The sequence below is a fragment of the Cetorhinus maximus genome, chromosome 30 (assembly GCF_964194155.1).
Source record: "Cetorhinus maximus chromosome 30, sCetMax3.hap1.1, whole genome shotgun sequence".
NCBI classification, from domain to species: domain Eukaryota; kingdom Metazoa; phylum Chordata; class Chondrichthyes; order Lamniformes; family Cetorhinidae; genus Cetorhinus; species Cetorhinus maximus.
Window position 1 is genome coordinate 16,790,976 of NC_135908.1, and position 20,688 is coordinate 16,811,663.

At 46.1% G+C, this 20,688-nt stretch overlaps 1 protein-coding gene across 2 annotated transcripts in view; it reads right to left on the reverse strand.

Moving 5' to 3' along the window:
* Positions 1–18,870, reverse strand: part of dapk2b (death-associated protein kinase 2b) — a 155,065-nt gene extending 136,195 nt beyond the window's left edge. For both annotated transcript variants that reach the window (XM_078532519.1, XM_078532518.1), the window contains exons 1-2: positions 18,828–18,870; positions 4,774–4,919 (exon numbers count right to left, since the gene is read on the reverse strand). In XM_078532519.1, coding sequence (XP_078388645.1) covers positions 4,774–4,850 — 77 coding nt within the window. In that variant the 5' untranslated portion in view covers positions 4,851–4,919; positions 18,828–18,870. The remainder of the gene's footprint in view (positions 1–4,773; positions 4,920–18,827) is intronic.
* Between the last annotated feature and the right edge of the window lie 1,818 nt (positions 18,871–20,688).

A 20,688-nucleotide genomic window follows, 5' to 3' on the forward strand; every position in this document is an offset into this window, starting at 1 on the left:
TGAATAAAAAGATCACCACTTGATTGGCATCAGGGATAATTAAACTTTAGTCTGTCTATTGATCTTTCTTTCCCCCTCTCCCCCAGATTCTTAAAAGCACAAGTAACGACCCAGAATTTCCTCAGTAAGTCAGAGCAATATCTGCTGTGGGTACACTTGACAACATCCAGGACAAAGCAGCCCGTTCGATTGGCACCACATCCACAAACATTCACTCCCTCCATCACTGACCCACAGTAGCAGCAGTGTGTACCATCTACAAGATGCACTCCAAGAATTCACCAAGGCTCCTTTTACAGCACCTTCCAAACCCATGACTACTACCATCTAGAAGGACAAGGGCAGCAGATAGATGGGAACACCACAACCTGGGAGTTCCCCTCCAAGTCACTCACCGTCCAGACTTGGAAATATATCACCGTTCCTTCACTGTTGCTGGGTCAAAATCCTGGAACTCCCTTCCTAACAGCACTGTGGGTGTACCTACACCACATGGACTGCGGTGATCCTATTTGTCGGTGTTGTACAGGGAACACCTAATCTACTCAATGAGAATTATCGACAAGTCAATCTTATTCTCATGCGCCAGAAACTGTGTGAAAATATTCAGGTTTAAGGGCATAAAAAATTACAATTATAGGTTTGTATTATTCCAAGCCTCAGAGCCTAACATTTATTTTCACATCATAAAAGTCACTAAACTTTGAAAGCACTTAATTATCTGTAAAGTGTTGTTTCTGTGTCACACATAATTTTGCCATGATTTAAATACTTTGCATTAAATGATTTAATGTATTAGGTTTGCCAGTTTTAACATGTTCCTTAAACTTTGGTCCCACATTGTGTGCAAATTTCTTGCAACTGATTGTGATGCTATTTTGAAAATATATTAAATTTGAGCCATTATTAAGAGAACACAAAAAGGAACATGCCAATCAGTTTAACAGAGGCTGCATAGGGGGTGGCCAATTGGCTCCTCATGTCTGCACTGGCTCTTTGCCAGAGTTCAAAACTTACCTCAATGCTCTACTTTCTTTCCATAGCCCTGTTTCAATTGTTCAAAAGATTCAAATATGCCCTGTGTAAAAGCTCCATCTAGGAGTAATGAAGTTGCTTCTAATTCAACATATTCACACTCCCAGTGACAATCTTAAATTAACAAACTCGCACAAATGACTCCCTATATCAGAGGAAATACTTGTTCCCAACTCATCCCATCAAATTTCATTATGTTAATCTTCCCTTAGCCTTCTGCGTTCCAGGGGAGAACACAATTACATCTCAAGTCTCTTCTCACATCTGTAGTTTCTCATCCCTGGCATCTTTCTAGTGAGAACAGAATGTGGAACTCTCTAGTATTTGGAGTGGTTGAACCAGACAATATTGATGCATTCCTGAGGGAGAAGGGAGTGGAGGGATAGGGAGGAAGTGGGAGACAGGGTGGGATCTAGGGTTGCCAACCCTCCAGGATTGGCCTGGCTGTGTGCAACTCTGGAGAAAACTCATCAGAACATTAAAAAATATTGCTGTTTTTTGGTCATTTTCTTTGACCTTTTACCAGATATAAAAATGTTGAAAATGGGGGGAAATGGCTGACAGTCAAGCGTCAGCCAATTGAGTAATGAATCTTTTGCTTTCCAATTGACACAGGAAGCCAGTACTTCACAAGGGTGGATCCATTGGCCGACTAATGGCTGGACCGTGGCAGCAGGTCATGTGATGAAACCTCCAGGAATACATTTAATTACAGTTGGCAACCCTAGTGGGAACAGCTAATGAGCGGCTGGTATAGAGTAAAAACGCCATCTTCAATTAGTCTGAAAGCCTGTTTCTGTGATGTGAATTCTATCTAATTTACTCTGTATGGTCTTAATGCTTTTGGATGGCTTTCCATAAGCTATATATGATGTCCAAAACTGTGAACTGACCATTGCTTCCCTTAAATTTATCATAACTTCTTCACTATTATAGTCTTTAAAACTAAAAATGCTATTGATAGATTTTAAGATAAAAAAAACAAGAATGGAAGATTACATTCAGTGAAAAGAAGCTGAAAGGTGCATATAGAAACATAGAAACTAGGAGCAGGAGTAGGCCATTCGGCCCTTCGAGCCTGCTCCGCCATTCATTATGATCATGGCTGATCATCCAACTCAATAGCCTGCTCCCGCTTTCTCCCCACACCCTTTGATCCCTTTCGCCCCAATAGGTATGCATGAGACAGGTGAAGTGCAGGTAGACAATGTCATAAAACGCCTGAGAATTCTCCTCACCAATTCTCAATCCAATTACGATCTATTTCTTACCCTAAGCTAACTTCATAGCTAATTCCATACTCTGATCGTACAGTCCAGTAGGCTTCAGCTTAATTAGAAATCTTGCAATTTTTTTTTCCATCAATATTTCCTACTTTTGAATCTCAGAGCTGTGTATACAAAAAAAGCAGAAGTTGCAGTTCCGGAAAATAATAAGAGCAAATTTGACGAATAACCTGCACAAGAATAATCTAACAAAACAACAGCCTGCATCGTTTCGAGACCAACGCAACCTGTCCGATCTTGTTCGACTTCTTTGACGAAGTGACATCAAGACAAAAAAATCTTACGACGTGGTCTCCTTTGACGCAGATCCTCATGAAAGACTGCCACGTGTTTAAAACAATTGGAATTCAAGGCAAAAACTGGAAAAAATAGGATTAAAAAAAAGATATTGGCTGCACAACATTGGCACTTCAAAAGGCGGAGTGGCTGCGAGGTGCCAAGGGGGAACAGTACTGATCAGAGAGCCCCGGAGGGACCCTGATGAGGGCTCCCTATGGTTTCTAATTTACAACAATGATTTAGATTCAGGAGCTCAATGCAAATTGTCCAGTTCATGGTTGATGCCAGTTGAGAAAAAAAGGACTGAGAAAGGAAGAGTAGCAATGATTCTGATGAAGCAGTCAAGGGTTTACAAAAGGAGTTAAACAGACAGGCATCATCAAATGAAACTCAATGCGGATAATAGAGTACTGGACATTAAAATTAAAAAACAGGAGGCATTTGTAACTACATTAATGCCGTGAAATTAGCCAAGGGCGGCACGAAAGAGCCTCTGGGTGTTAGACTCAGAATCACAGAATTTTAATGGCACAGAAGGAGGCCATTCGGCCCACTGTGTCTGCACCAGCTCTCCAAATGAGCATTATGACCTAATGCCATTGCCTTGCCTTTTCCCCGTACCCCTGCACTTGATGTAGGCCAGAAACGTGTAATGGAGGCAAAAACTTGGAAGACGTTTATAAGCAAATGGGTGGTACAAAGGGTGGCATCATCTAGTTCTTCTGGATGGGCAAAACTAAAATTGGTTCAAGTAGTCTTCCTCAGCTGTACTTATCTCAAGTGAACCCCCAAACCAGGTAGCCAATTATACAATTACTCCCTAATATTATTTATTGTTAGCAGTAGGTTCTAGAACAAATCTCTCTCCCTTACAAATTTAACTTTATGAAATGTTTTGAAACATGGCAAAGGAGTGATACTGTACAGCAAGGCAGGAGGAACTTATTGCCCAGGCTCCATTTGATACAGTTCTCTATTCTCAATTGCATTTCTGTTGAGTCTGTACAATAGATTTTTCCAGTCAGAGAATTCAGTAGACATCCGAAACAGATGGAGATGAATAAAAGGTAATGGCAAGGAAGCAACATAAAGTGAAATCTTACATGAAAGAAAAATAGATAAACACAAAATGAATAGTTGGCGGGTGTCAGAGGTAACTAGAGATGCCTACCCATATTGTAGAAGGAACGACAAGCAACACATTTTGGGTTGCCAAACATCAAACCCAACTTCACACAATGACAGCACTCTCAAGCTGTGTTAATATGTCAACAGTGACACTGCAAAATATGCTCTTTAACAATGAGATGGTGTACTTCAGAGGATAGTAGCTCCACAATACTGATGTTAAGAGTAGCAATGATTCTGATGAAGCAGTCAAGGGTTTACAAAAGGAGTTAAACAGACAGGCATCATCAAATGAAACTCAGTGTGAATAAGAATAGAGTACTGGACATTAAAATTAAAAAACAGGAGGCATTTGTAACTCCATTAATACCGTGAAATTAGCCAAGGGCGGCACGAAAGAGCCTCTAGGTGTTAGACTCAGAATCACAGAATTTTAACGGCACAGAAGGAGACCATTCAGCCCATTGTGTCTGCACCAGTGATGATCACTAGCTTCTCAAGGACAATTAGGAATAGGCAGTAATCCTGCCAGCCACCACTAAATCAAAGAATAAAAAAAGTAACTTTGTTTGATTGCAATATAAAATAATAGGTTTTTTTTAAAGTGCTTGCCAACTGAAGATAATTCAGCTATATAGCAATAGTGAAATATTAATTTAAAAACTACACAGTAACAATGAAGCATTAATTCAAACACTAACTGTATAAGTCATACAACACCATGCAGGATCCCACTTGCACATCACTTTTTTTTTTATAACTTGTGGCAGAGTTGGAGCTACTCAGGACCAGCAATGTGGAAACGTCATTAAACTCCCTCAGTGGAGACAGCCTCAAAACGAGCAAGGGAAACAATTGCTAAATGTGGGGAGGGGCAAAAGGAATGTGGTTAAAAATTGTTGACCTGGTCAAAACTTTTGAGTGTAGTTTACACACTGGAGATCACACACAGCAAGGGTCAATATAGATTTATCTTCAGGGTGAATTTCTATATTTCATGCACCAACGTACAGTTGAACAAAATATGCAATATCAAATTCCCTACCTTCCCAGTTCTTCTCCAATTTCATAAAACTCCTCCACCCTCTGCTGCTTAAAGGAAGCCATACCAGATGTCCTCATTGATAGGTGATTCAACAAACCATAAAATTCAAGGAAGACATTCACAATCCATTACACAGCATTAAGCTCCTGTGAAACAAAAAAAAATTGTTATAAAATGTTGTAGTTATTGGGTGAGGGGTACAAAACATTCAAATGTCAGCTTCCCACGATTAATGTTTTTAAAAAATGTAACTATGGAAGTAAACCGTACATTAGGGAAGATAAACTTTGAGGAACGGCACCAAATGGATGATGGGTCAACTAGAGAAAGTGGGACATGTTTGTCCAGACCATGTAAATGAAGGGCATTTCATTGACTCTTTCAACAGAACATTATACGATTGTCAACTTTTAATTCAAGTCATTAACATATAATTTACAGACAGCGCTAACAGCACAGAAACAGGCCTTTCTCAGCCCAACTGGTTCATGCCAGTGTTTATACAGGTCTCCTCCCCGTCTTCATTTAACACCATCAATCAATATATCCTTCTATTAATGTGTTTATCTATCTTCCCCTCAACTACTGTCAGGGGGAGGTGATGGCGTGGTGGTATTGTTGCTGGACTAGTAATCCAGAGACCCAGGGCAATGTTCTGGGGACCTGGACTTGAACCCTGCCATAGCAGATGGTGGAATTTGAATTCAATGAAAATCTGGAATTAAAAGTCCAGATGATGACCATGAAACCATTGGTGATTGTTGCAAATACCCATCTGTTCATTAATGTCCTTTAGGGAAGGAAATCTGCTGTTCTTACCTGGTCTCGCCTATATGCGACTCCAGACCCTGACATCCCATGGGAGAACAAAGGAACAAATTGGTCTATAGTTTCCCGGGACTTGTTCTATCTCCTTTTTTAAATATAGGAATCAGAGTGGCCGTCCTCTAGTCATCTGGCGCTATCTTGTTTTCTAATGATTTTTTTATAAATATATCATAGCTCAATGTAAATTATCTTGACAATTCAACCTATTAACACTAAATTCTGACTTTCCGTATTCTGTATATGCCTAATTTAGATTCAGGATAATTCAAAGATTTTGACCATTTTCAAAATAGATGTTTTTAAGAACAACTTTGAATTATTGCTTGCCAGAACGATTCATCCAAGTTATCATTGTGACAACACTGACTTAATAGAGCATTGAGTGAACTAATGTCATCCGTAATCAAAGTCCTACCCCGAGAAAAATGGAAACGCCAATCAATTCTCCTCTGAGGGAAAATGCTTCCTTACCAGAACTTCCTTGCAAATTACTTGCTCTGCATTATCGGATGGACGCTGTGCAGTTTAATAAACAGAAACTAGCCCATTGCAATTAATTTTCATTTTCCAGTTGCAGTGAAATATTTTTCAACACTTTGCAAGAGTTCAGTGTGACAGTAGAGAATATTCAATTCAGTTTTAAAATTAGACAGCCATCTGAATGCTAATCCACAATTAAAAAACTGAATCAAATGATAAATCTGCTCTTACATGGAACAGGAGGAGGCCATTCGGCCCCAAGTGCCTGTTCCGCCATACAATTAGATCATGGCTGATCTGTATCTCAAATCTATTTGTTTTACACCCCCCCCGTACCCATAGCCAACAAATAGCAAAATCTCAATTCTGAAATCTTCACTTGTCCCCCAGCATCCAGAGCCTTTTGAGGGATGGAATTTCAGATTTCCTCTACAAAAGTGCTTCCTAATTTCCCTGCTCAAATTTTAAAATGATGTCCCCCTCATTCTTTCCAATCGCATTGCTGAGCGGGAATGCAGCACCTTAGTGGCCATGACTGCTCCATGCAGCAGGACACCTCATCTTGTCTCAGCTGGCAAGCTCCTGCCAGAGTCGATAAGTTCAAGTCCCGCTCCAGGATTTGAGCAGGTTAACCTGCTGGAAGAAGTGGGGGAGAGAATTCCTCCCGTTCCCAGGTCAACATTCCGCCCTCGCGCTCCATACTGGAAAATCGATGGGATGGAATTTTGAGACTGGCACCACTGGCACAGCCACGACCACAGTGGGTGGCTTATCAGAAAATGACCAGAGAGCTTCCCACTTTTTCAGGCAGGAAATCACACACACTGTTCTCCAGTAAGTCAGTGTTGGTGGAGGGCAATGGAAAGTTTCACCCACCATTTTGCCATCACAAGGCACTGCTGCTACTGTTTGTAGAACATCAGCTTCTGCATGTCAAGTATGGGGAGCAATTTGAGAGATCCTGAAGACTTAAAGTGAATGAAAACCTTTCCTTAAAATACTTCCACTTATCAGTTACCTGCTTAGCTGGGGCTCCGCCAGGGCCACCCGCCTCCAGAATATTTTCCAATGCCAGGGTGCAAGTGGCTCCAACAACACTAAAGAAACCCGGAACTATCCAGGACACAGCAGCCCACTTGATTTGCACCCCATCCTCTCCCTTAAACATTCACTCCCTCCACCACCTCAGTGGCAGCAACATGCATCATCTACAAGATGCACTGCAGCAACTTGCAAAAGGCCTCCTTCGATCGCACCTTCCAAACCCACAAGCTCTACCACCAAGAAGGACAAGGGCAGCAGATGATGGGAATGCCACGCAAGTTCCCCTCCAAGTCAAAGACTGCAGCGGTTCGAGAAAATGGCTCACCACCACCTTCTCAAGGGCATCTAGTGACAAGCAAATGCCCGCACTCCAGAGGGGGGGGTGAATTTTTGAAGAACAATCACTGTAATTCAGCTTAAACTGGCATTCACTGCTGTGTCTATCTAAAGTAGGGATGGAGACAGTTGGGTGACAATGGCAGGGAATACTATTCAGGCAAAGCATCAAACACAAATGCTGGACATAAAATCCTAGTTGGGCTGACACCAGATTTAAGTAATTATAAATGACTTTTCAAAATACAAATTGATGGGGTAATAAAGACTTCTTCCATCCTACATATTGATGTCATTAGGCAATCAATAGCCACAGACTGCCTCAGCATCTTCACAATTATTTACTATTGCTGCGACCATAAACGGAATATTTAATGTTAAAAACTCTAAAGCCTAATTTCAACCAATGAAGTTACAATATTGGCCCGGAATTTGCCGCAGTATGGCAACTCACAAAGTTACTTGAAGGGTCAGCTCATGCAGGTACAGCAAATGAAAAAGGAAATCTTAACCAAGACGGTCAATTTTAACCAATCTTAACACACGTTAGATTGGAGAAATAAACAGGGGAAAAACTGAGAAGTTAAATGAAAGTTAAATTATGTACGGGTAGGGAGAGGGAGAAAGAGAGAGAAAGATTGGATTAAAAGGGCAGGACAAAGACAGAAAAGGAGAAGTAAAAATATGTTAAATTTGACATGTTTAATATCTCCAACAACAATTCACAACCTGATGGTCTGAAACTCAAACTTTTAATTGTTCACTTTCTCAGCCAGGGCAGTTAATTGGTACTCATTACCAATTATCTCCTCATTAAAAAGATACTTACATTGTTAATTACTAAACTTGACTCCTGTGGTGAGTTTAATGAGCAACTAATCCAGTAATTTGATGAAAACCATGGAAGGTCAAGGGCGAGATGTCAGAATTTATGGGGTTATCTCTTCCATGCCATTAGTTGCTGGCCAAATTGTACATGTGTACATCAGCCATGATCGTAATGAATGGTGGGGCAGGCAAGAGGGGCTGAATTGCCCACTCCTGCTCCTAGTTCTTATGAATAGCGTGTGTCATTCACATACAAATTTTCCAACAAATTCTGGCTGTTGTGTTGTCTAAATAAACTTAACATTTGTGTAGTGAAACAGCTCAGTGATGATTGTTAAATCTGTCTTTTCAGTATTTTAAATTAGAATGGTTGTAGTGTCAAACTGACCTAAAGATATTTTCACTTTTTCCCATCGCTGTAAATTAAATATGAAACAAATCACTCGACTGACATATATCCAAAACGTGATTCAATAAGATAAAACAAACTTCAAAAAGGAGTCTAAGAGTAACAATGTTAAACTGTTTAATTTCAAGATTTGAATGTCAGTTACGTCAAACATTTGGGGTTGCAGTTTGCGAGTCTTGGGGCGGAGTTTCCCAGCCCCTCCTGCCGGCGGGATCTTCCAGTCCCGCCGAAGTCAACGGAGATTTGAACGGCTCGCCGCATCTGTCGCGGGGGAACCTGCCATGGTGGGGGGGGGGGGTCGGAAAATCCCGGCCTTGGTTGGGATTTCAGGCGGAAGGAGTGAAATGCGTCTCCCCAGCCCAGGGGAGGGTAAAGGGGAGAGCAGGGCGTTCCAGTGTGGAGTGGGGCATGACTCAAATCTGCCCCAGCATGAACAGAGGCAGTGTTTGAGAGGGGGCAAAGTAGCAAAATTACAGGGAACGTATCCCTTTTTATAAAGGAATCAATACACCAGGCCTTTAAAAAAGGTGCAAACATTTTGCGTTTTGATTGAAAGCAGAAATTTTGACAAAATGACATCACATGGAATATACAGTTGCACATTTACTAACACTAACAAGATTAAGACCTCACTGCCTTCAATTGCAAGCATTTCAAACAAAGAAAATAGGTGTGTGTTTACTGGTTTGTGTATACGTGCATTCACACACAAAATGGGCAGTAATGACCTACTTAAGAGTTCAGTTCTTTGGTACAGGATCTCTCTAAAGTTAGTGTGGAACTTTAAACTTTAATAACTTTGGACAAACACGATACATGCAAACTGTAAACAGCATATGAAAGCAGAATTCAGAAAGTTTTAATAAAATACGGTTCAAATTTCTAGGCTTCAAAGTAATCACCATCTTTGTGATACCTCATTAAATACAATATTGCAACTGCACCTTTTCTTCAACTGTTGCCATTTTCAATCAATTTCGATGTCATTAACAGGTTAACAACATTGAAGGCGACTGAACTGGACTAGCCATATAAATACTGTGGCTACAAGAGCAGGTCAGAGGCTGGGAATTCTGCAGCGAGTAACTCACCTCCTGACTCCTCAGAGCCTGTCCACCATCTACAAGGCACAAGTCAGGAGTGTGATGGAATACTTCCCACTTGCCTGGATGAGTGCAGCTCCAACACACTCAACAAGCTCTACACCATCCAGGACAAAGCAACCCGTTTGATTGGCACCCCATCCACAAACATTCATTCTCTCCATCACCGACATACAGTGGCAACAGTGTGTACCATCTACAAGATGCACTACAGCAACTCACCAAGACTCCTTAGACAGCACTTTCCAAACCCACAACGACTACCATCCAGAAGGACAAGGGCAGCAGACACATAGGAACACCATCACCTGGAAGTTCCCCTCCAAGCCATTCCTTCACTGTCGTTGGGTCAAAATCCTGGAACTCCCTCCCCAACAGCACTGTGGGTGTACTTACACCACAGGGACTGCAGCAGTTCAAGAAGGCAGCTCACCACCACCTTCTCAAGGGCAATTAGGGATGGGCAATAAATGCTGGCCTAGCCAGCGACGCCCACATCCCATGAAAGAATAAAAAATAAATAGTTTTTATGAATGATGCTTACATTTTGTATTTTGTGAGAAAGTTATGGCAATAATTAATGGAAAGGGGGTAATTAGTTCTGGACACAAAGTTTAATCATTTACTATTGGATGAGAAAACAATCCTCCATGTGACACCACTCACTCCTGCGCTAAATGGGGAAAATTCAGAGAAGCAGACACATGGAAAACCACCACCTCCTCTCCAAGTCAAACGCCATCATGACTTTTTAACTGTTATTTCTCAGTCGCTGGGTCAAAATCCTGGAGCTCCCTCCCTAACAGCACTGTGGGTGTACCGACACCATGACTGAAGCAGTTCAGGAAGGCAGCTCACCACCACCTTCTCAAGGGCAATTAGGGATGGGCAATAAATGCTGGCCTAGCCAACAGCACTCACATCCCAAAAATGAATTAAGAACAAATCCGGCAGCTCAAGACTGGTCATCCATGAGGTGTTGTGGGCCATCATCAACAGCAGCACTGTATTCAACCACAATCCATAACCTCATGCCTGGCATATCCCTCGTTTTTACCATCAGGGCAGAGAACCAACCCTGGTTCATCAAAGAGTGCAGGAGGATATGACCAAATACCTAAAAACGAGGTGTCAACCTGGTGAAACTACGGCATAGGACTAGTTACAAGCAAAACAGCAGAAGCAGCATGCGACAGACAAAGCTAAGCAATCCCACAACCAACAGATCAGATCTAAGCTCTGCAGTCCTGCCAGTCATGAATGGTGATGGACATTTAAACGACTAACAGGAGAAGGTGGCTCCACAAGTATCCCCATCCATGGGGGAGCCCAGGGCATCAGTGCAAAAGATAAGGCTGAAGCATTTGTAACCATCTTCAGCCAGAAATGCCGAGTGGATGATCCATCTCAGCCTCACAGATCACGTGGAGTGAAATCAAGAAACAGCTGAAGGCACTGGATACTGCAAAGTCTATGGGCCCTGACAACATTCTGGCAATAGTACTGAAAGCTCGTGCTCCAGAACGAGCTGTGCCCGTAGCCAAGCTGTTCCAGTGCAGCTATAACACTGGCATCTACATGGGAATGTGGAAAATTGTCCACAAAAAGCAGGACAAATCCAAACCAGCCAATTACCACCCCATTGGTCTACTCTCTATCATCAGTAAAGTGATGGAAGGGGTCATCAATAGTGCTATCAAGCAGCACTTACTCAGCAATAACCTGCTCACTGATGTTCAATTTGGGTTCTGCAGGGGTCACACAACTCCAGTCTTCATTACCCCAAACATGGATAAAAGAGCTGAGCTCAAGAGGTGAGGTGAGAGTGACTGGTTGTGATTGATGGAGGCCGATGTCCTGGGACATCGCTGCAGGAGTTCCTCAGGATAGTGTCCTAGGTCCAATTTCAGCTGCTTCATCAATGACCTTCCCTCAATCATCAGGTCAGTGGAGATGTTCACTGGTGATTGCAATGTTCAGCACATCTTGCCACTCCACAGATGTTGAAGCAGTCTGTGCCTGTCAACAACAAAACCTAGACAAGATGCAGGCTTGGGTTGGCAAGTGGCAAGTCACACTGCTGTCACAGAAGTGCCAGGCAATGACCATTTCCAACAAGAGAGAATCTAACCATCGCCCCTTGACATTCAATGGAATTACCATCACTAAATCCCCCACTAACAACATCCTGGGAGTTACCATCGACCAGAAACTGAACTGGACTAGCCACATAAATACTGTGGCTACAAGAGCAGGTAAGAGGCTGGGAATTCTGCAATGTGTAACTCACCTCCTGACTCCCCAGAGCTTGTTGACCACAAGGCACCGGTCAGGAGTGTGATGGAATACTCTCCACTTGTCTGGATAAGTGCAGCCAGAACAACACTCAAGGAGCTCAACACTATCCAGGAGGAAACAGCCCACTTGATCAGTACTCCATCCCCCACCTTAAACATTCAGTCCCTCCACCACCGCAGTAGTGTGTACTCTTTATAAGATGCACTGTAGGTAAGGCTTTGCCAAGAGCATCTCCCAAACCTGTGACCTCTACCACCTAGAAGGACAAGGGCAGCTGGCGCATGGGAACAGCATTGCCTCTGAATCACTCACCATCCTGATTTGGAAATATATCACCGTTCCTTCACTGTCGCTGGGTCAGAACCCTGGAACTCCCTCTCTAATAGCACGGTGGGTGTACCTACACCACATGGACTGCAGCGGCTCAAGAAGGCAGCTCACCACCACCTTCTCAAGGGGCAGCTAGGGTTGGGCAATAAATGCTGGGCCTAGCCAGCGACGACCGCACCCCGTGAATGAATAAAAATTAAGAAAACCATATTTAAAGACCTTCCAAGTTTAGACAAGTAGAAACACAGCCTCATATATTTTATTTTGCGATGAGGGGTGCAGCTCCCAACTGATCTTTTTAAATCTAAACAGTTTGTTTCTCATTAAACTTGTTTCTGGAATAAACTGAACAGAGTTAAAAATATATTGTGACTATCACACCATTTTGCGACATGGCAGGAAAGGGCAGCTTGTTATTATGGTGGGACATTTATCACCAGAAGGCACAGCCCATTGAGAGAATTTGCAGCAAATTCTTTTGGTGTTGGAATGTTTGCATCTGCTACGACCTGTCCTCACCATCCTAATGAGAGCAACGTGACAGAGCTTTAGAATCAAGCTTGAAAGCACACAAATCATCATGCAGTGTGTCAACTAAAAAACAAAAGAGACTTGGAGGTGGGTGCGTGAGGGTTTATGGTCAAGGTGCACTATTTAATTATCGTTAAAACTCTATTTGCGTCCTGCGCAGAGAATATCTGAACGGCGGCTTACCTGCCCAGCACAACAAAAAAATGATGCCAGTCTTTTAAGAGAGCCAGCATAAGCTTGATGGGCTGAATGGCCCCTTTCTATGCTGCAAAGTGCAGGAAGGTGCTGTAAACAGAGGCCTACGGCGTTGGGGTCAGGAGCACACTCATTCTGCTGTTACGCAGTTTTTCAATGAGACTGCTAGACCCGATCAGTTGGAGTGCTGCATTCACCATCTTTATACATCGTGAAGCAGCACGATTAGACACACCCAAACTAGCATGGTCACTCGGGAACAGGGGACCTGGTTTACAAAGCTTTTCATATACTTGGCTGCAGCCTCCGGGGTGATGTCCAGCACCAGTGGCTCCATGCTCTTACTGGAGTTGCTGCAAGTCCCACTGACATTCCAGCACACCGCTGTTAGGGATGCATTGGAAGCGGAAGATCCCAGTTGAACAGAATGTCGCAGCCCCGGTTAATCGGGCTTAATCTGACCAAACACATTCAAGAGTTACTGCTCCCCGGGGAGGTGAAACTCAAAGTGCCACGTGAGTGATATTACGCTACAGGACAATGGAGAGAAAGCAGGGCGGTGGCAACAGTTATCGATATCACTAGCAAAGGCGTCACTGACACCACAATGAGATGTGTGGCTTGTTGCCGCACTGGAAACTTCTCTGGTTCTTCCAACTCATGGTGGTGTAAGAGAAAGACAGTTTTAGACATATAACAGCACAGAAACAGGCCATTCAGCCCAACCAGTCCATGCTGGTTTTTATGCTCCACTCAAGCCTCCTCCCATCCTACCTCATCTAACTCCATCAGCATAACCCTTTCTTCCCTTCTCCTTCTTGTACTTAACTTGCCTCCCCTTAAACACATCCATGATTATTCATCTCAAAGTACTGACTGTCGAGGCAGGTCTAATCATAATATTAAAGAATAGATTCATGTCAATCAAAGTTTGCATTCAACAACAAGAATAACCTGCATTTATATAGCAACTTTTAAAGCAAGAAACACATCCTAAATAAAAACAGAAAATGCTGGGAAAACTCAGCAGGTCTGGCAGCATCTGTGGAGAGAGAAACAGAGTTAACGTTTCAAGTTAACATCCTAAAGTGCTTCCCAGGGGTGTAAGGAACTATTGAATGCCAACCGAAGGAGGAGATATTAGAAGGGATGACCAAGAGCTTGGCAGAAGGGATAGAGGATTTTAAAAGGAGTAGAGAGAGGAGATGGCGTGGGAAGGAGAGAATTCCACAGCAAGGGATTCCGACAGCTGAAGGCATGGCTACTGATGGTGGGATGAGGGAAGTGGGAAGCACAGGAAGCCAAAATGAGAGGGACAGACAGTTTAATGGGATTGGAGAAAGTCTCCGGCACAGGGAAGGGATTAGACACAAGGCACAAGAAGTTTAGTGTGAAACACCCAGGGGCTGGGAGTCAGGAGAGCTCAGAAGACAGGAGTGATGGATGAGTGGGACTTGCAGTAAGTTAGGATAGGGGCGACAGTTGCACGGAGAAAGGAGGTTGGGAGGGTTTTGGAATAATCAATTGTGGAGGTCACAAAGGCATGGATGTGGGCCTCAGCAACACGGACAAGGTGGGCTCAGAAACAATGGACCAGCACTTTCTCTAAGACTTTTTAAAGGGGGTTATCCCCCTCAGCATGTTAAATTCAGAATCCTATCACTCCCCAAAACCACAGCCACTGGGTTACAGGAGCAGTCATTCAGCACCTTATACATTCGGTATAATGGTTTCCACTGGTATACCTTGTGGACAAGACCAAACGTTCGTCTTTTTTTTTAGAAATCTGATTTTTGAGAAGTGAATTTCTGCGAATGGCAGCATTTTAAAAAACAAATGCCCATGAAACCAGTGAACACTTTGGCAGTGGATGCCTGCTGAACACTTTCATGGTTAAGTTCCGATTCTTTCTATGACTGGAACAAATGTTTCAAACTCCTTTGTTCCTCCAGCCTCGGCCATTCAAGCTGTGATGCAAGTTTGAAAACGATAATATTCTTATATTAATGCTGAGAAATGAAAGTGATCATCACCTGCCCCCAAACTGGGCCCAGAGATTACACCTGGACACATCAGACAGCTGGGTTAGGATCAGCAGGAGTGTCTATTTTGTCATCACTTTTGCCAGTTGTAGCTGTATCAGTTAATGTTTACAGAACTCATTGTAGTTTATAGAATTCATTTTCCACTCGAGGTTATTTGGAACTTGAGGACAAGGGTCATTCAACAATAGGAACCTTTGTGCATTTTCTGTTCTGCGTGTATCTTAGGAGAAAATGATTTGGGCTTTCCACTCCCCCTCCCCTCCTGCAATCTCACACGTTTCCCTCTTCCCTGTAGCTACCATTGTGAAGTTGGATGCATAACTTGCGGGCCCCTGTTTGGACTGTGGGATTCCCACAGAGTAAGGTTCAGCAACTGGAACATTCTAGGAATATTTGGGATTCCCATGTGAACTGAGCTAATGGATGGAGCCCAAGACAGAAGGAAGTGATGGCCTTCTGAAGACATAAACATAATAGGAGAACCCACGCAGCCCTCCCCCAAGGGACACTGCACACTCCGCACCCCCCTCCCCCAAGGGACACTGCACAATCCGCCCCCCCCCCCTCCACCGAGGGACACTGCACTCCTTCCCCTCCCTCCTCCCTCGAGGGGCACTTCACACCTTCCCCTCCCTCGAGGGACACTACACACCTTCCCCTCCCTCGAGGGACACCACACACCTTCCCCTCCCTCCTCCCTCGAGGGACACTACACACCTTCCCCTCCCTCCTCCCTCGAGGGACACCTCACACCTTCCCCTCCCTCCTCCCTCGAGGGACACCTCACACCTTCCCCTCCCTCCTCCCTCGAGGGACACCTCACACCTTCCCCTCCCTCCTCCCTCGAGGGACACCTCACACCTTCCCTCCTCCCTCGAGGGATACCTCACACCTTCCCCTCCCTCGAGGGACACCTCACACCTTCCCCTCCCTCGAGGGACACCTCACACCTTCCCCTCCCTCGAGGGACACCTCACACCTTCCCCTCCCTCGAGGGACACCTCACACCTTCCCCTCCCTCGAGGGACACCTCACACCTTCCCCTCCCTCGAGGGACACCTCACACCTTCCCCTCCCTCGAGGGACACCTCACACCTTCCCCTCCCTCGAGGGACACCTCACACCTTCCCCTCCCTCGAGGGACACCTCACACCTTCCCCTCCCTCGAGGGACACCTCACACCTTCCCCTCCCTCGAGGGACACCTCACACCTTCCCCTCCCTCGAGGGACACCTCACACCTTCCCCTCCCTCGAGGGACACCTCACACCTTCCCCTCCCTCGACAGACACCTCACACCTTCCCCTCCCTCGAGGGACACCTCACACCTTCCCCTCCCTCCTCCCTCGAGGGACACCTCACACCTTCCCCTCCCTCCTCCCTCGAGGGACACCTCACACCTTCCCCTCCCTCCTCCCTCGAGGGACACCTCACACCTTCCCCTCCCTCCTCCCTCGAGGGACACCTCACACCTTCCCCTCCCTCCTCCCTCGAGGGACACCTCACACCTTCCCCTCCCTCCTCCCTCGAGGGACACCTCACACCTTCCCCTCCCTCCTCCCTCGAGGGACACCTCACACCTTCCCCTCCCTCCTCCCTCGAGGGACACCTCACACCTTCCCCTCCCTCCTCCCTCGAAGGACACCTCACACCTTCCCCTCCCTCCTCCCTCGAGGGACACCTCACACCTTCCCCTCCCTCCTCCCTCGAGGGACACCTCACACCTTCCCCTCCCTCCTCCCTCGAGGGACACCTCACACCTTCCCCTCCCTCCTCCCTCGAGGGACACCTCACACCTTCCCCTCCCTCCTCCCTCGAGGGACACCTCACACCTTCCCCTCCCTCCTCCCTCGAGGGACACCTCACACCTTCCCCTCCCTCCTCCCTCGAGGGACACCTCACACCTTCCCCTCCCTCCTCCCTCGAGGGACACCTCACACCTTCCCCTCCCTCCTCCCTCAAGGGACACTTCACACCTTCCCCTCCCTCGAGGGACACTACACACCTTCCCCTCCCTCGAGGGACACTACACACCTTCCCCTCCCTCCTCCCTCGAGGGACACTTCACACCTTCCCTCCCTCCTCCCTCGAGGGACCCTTCACACCTTCCCCTCCCTCCTCCCTCAAGGGACCCTTCACCTTTTCCCCTTTCCTGAGGAGTGCCTCTTCCCCAGACTACATGCCCCCAGCACCACCACCACCACCACCCCAAGGATCACCTCTTCCCTCCCTCTCTTCCACAGGACACCTCCACCTCTCCCTTCAACCCCCCTCAGCTGACAGACACCTCTCCCCCCTCCCCCTGGAAACCTCCCTGTCACGGCAGGACACTACCCCCCAAACCATGCGTACTGTTTGCTTTTAATCTTTTAATTTACCAGCACAAGCACAGAATGACTGTCCCGAGAAAGATAATTAAGGCTCTCCTCTAAAAGTCACAGCAGACCCGAATTCATAACACCTTCCCTGGGCAGAGAAATTTCTGAACATTAATTCCCACGTCTGAATCAAAACTCTCAATGTCTCAAAAGATATATACACACATACATATAAATATATACACAATTCAGATATCAACACTTAAGACAATGTTAAGTCCTGATCCTTATCCTGCTTTTTGAGTTTCAAGTACTCAGAAGGAAACTGCTATATTTGCAGAACATTACCAGTATACAGCATCAGATAACATGGTACTAAGTTATTAAGCACTCAGACCACCCTGACTACCATGGACCCACAGCCCCCAGGTTCAAAGCCTGCGGGGAGTGTACATATACCTTGCCTGGAACTGATTACCCCAAGGACCCATCACCAACCCAGAGAACTTTTCTTTTTCAGAAGTTTGCTTTTAATTCTTTCGTTGCAAAAACAAAACCGTTCTGAAATCATGTTCAAGATAGGACAAGAGGGACAGGACAGGACAAGAGGGACAGGACAGGACAAGAGGGACAGGACAGGACAAGAGGGACAGGACAGGGCAAGAGGGACAGGACAGGGCAAGAGGGACAGGACAGGGCAAGAGGGACAGGGCAAGAGGGACAGGGCAAGAGGGACAGGGCAAGAGGGACAGGGCAAGAGGGACAGGGCAAGAGGGACAGGGCAAGAGGGACAGGGCAAGAGGGACAGGGCAAGAGGGACAGGGCAAGAGGGACAGGGCAAGAGGGACAGGGCAGGGCAAGAGGGACAGGACAGGGCAAGAGGGACAGGACAGGGCAAGAGGGACAGGACAGGGCAAGAGGGACAGGACAGGGCAAGAGGGACAGGACAGGGCAAGAGGGAAAGTCCATGGCTTTGCACACTTCATCCACAAGTCAAGGATAATTACTTTTTGACAAGTGAAAATAACAGGCAGCAAATAACTGGCTGGGGAGGGGGGGGGGTGAAGAGGTTTAATAATAAAAGTAGATTTTTTAAGCTGTGGGGGGACAAGTTCAGAGACAAGAGAGAGAGAGAGAGAGTGGGGTCACCCTCAGAGTGACCCTCAGGGGACAAGAGTTCCCCACCCCCCCAACCTCTGTCACTTTAGTTGTATTAGTAAATAAGTAACTAAACCAAGCTAGTTAAAGGCTAACCTGAGTTAAGGAGGTTAGAAAGGAGCAGTGACAGGACAGGAGCCCTTTAAACTTACCAGCTCCCCGCGGCTCAGCGGCTGCGACTAGCGGGAGTTCCCATAGTGCGGGGAGAGTTTATAAGCGGAGTCCCCGGGAGCGCGCGCACAGCCCTCCCCCGGGAGCGCGCGCACACTGAGCCCCAGGCGCGCGCACTGCTCCGGGAGCGCGCACTGCCCCGCCTCTGCTCCGCCGCGCGCGCGAAATGGAAACTGTAACGAACGAAGCGGCCCCTGGAACCCGGGTTACCAACTCTCCCGGACTCTCCCGAAATTCCAGATGATTAAATAATCGCGGATCCAAGTTTTACAACAAAAACCTTCCCTTTTATTATAAACATTGGCGATTTAGGGGGGCGGGGACGGGGGGGCGGGGCGGGGGTTTTGATTGACAGGCGACATTCAGCCAATTGGGGTAAGGAAGGTCCTTTCTGGTTGGCCTGGGGGGTCAGGATGGACGTGTCAGGCGACCAATGGAGGGAGAGTGGGGGCGGGGTTTGGATCATGTGGGCGGGGTTGGATCATGTGGGCGGGGTTGGATTTCATGCGCTGACAGCGCCAGGAATGAGCCTGAGCAGAGTTGGCAACCCCCACAGGCCGGGCAGGTTCCCGCTTTAATGGGACGCCTGAGGCTTGAGGTCAGTCGGCTGCAGCAGCTTCACCCGCACATTGGTCAAGCTGGACAAATAGTGAGAGAGCGACAGGAGCAGTGGACTCTGTCCATGTGGGCTGCTCACCCAACAACTAAGAAAACGGTCTAAAATTTCTTAATTTGTGCAGCCCAAAAGTTAGTCAACTTATAAAATGCCATCTCTGTCAGCATATAATATTCTGGGGGGGGGGGGGGGGGGTGGATGCTGAGAGTATGTTCCCCCTTGGGGGAATAGGAACATAAGAAATAGGAGCAGGAGAAGGCCATTCAGCCCTTCGAGCCCACTCCACCATTCAATGAGATCCTGGCTGCTGGATCTAACTTCAAAACCATTTTCCTGCACCATCCCCTCGATGTTTCTAATATGTTGAAACCTATCAATCTCAGTCGTGAACACGGAGAATTTGGAACTAGGAGTCACGGTTTAAAAATAAGGGCTCGCCCATTTAAGAATTTTCTTTCAGAGTGTTAATCTTTGGCTTTCTCTTCCCCAGAGAGCAGTGAAGACTGGGTCATTTCATACATTCAAGGCTAAAACAGATTTTTTTGAACTGTAAGGGAGTCAAGGGTTACAGGGGGTGGGATGGGGGGGTGGGGTGGGGGGGTGCAGGTGGGAAAGTGGAGTTGAGGCCATGATCTTATCAAATGGCAGAGCAGGTTCGAGGGGCTGAATGGCCTACTCCTACTCATAATTCTTAACATCTTATCAACATCCTGGGGGTTACCATTGACCAGAAACTAAACTGGACTAGCCATATAAATACTGTGGCTACAAGAGCAGGTCAGAGGCTCTGAATCCTGCGATGAGTAACTCACCTCCTGACTCCCCAAAGCCTGTCCACCATCTACAAGGCACAAGTCAGGAGTGTGATGGAACACTCTCCACTTGTCTGGATGAGTGCAGCTCCAACAACACTCAAGAAGCTCGACACCATCCAGGACAAAGCAGCCTGCTTGATTGGCAGCACATCCACAAACATTCACTCTCTCCAACACCGACACACAGTGTGTATCATCTACAAGATGCACTGCAGGAACTCACCAAGGCTCCTTAGACAGCACCTTCCAAACCCACAACCACTACTGTCTAGAAGGACAAAGGCAGCAGACACATTGGCACACCACCACCTGCAATTTCCCATCCAAGCCACTCGCCATCCTGACTCAGAACTATAATCAACGTTCCTTCACTGTCGCGCGATCAAAATCCTGGAACTCCCTTCCTAACAG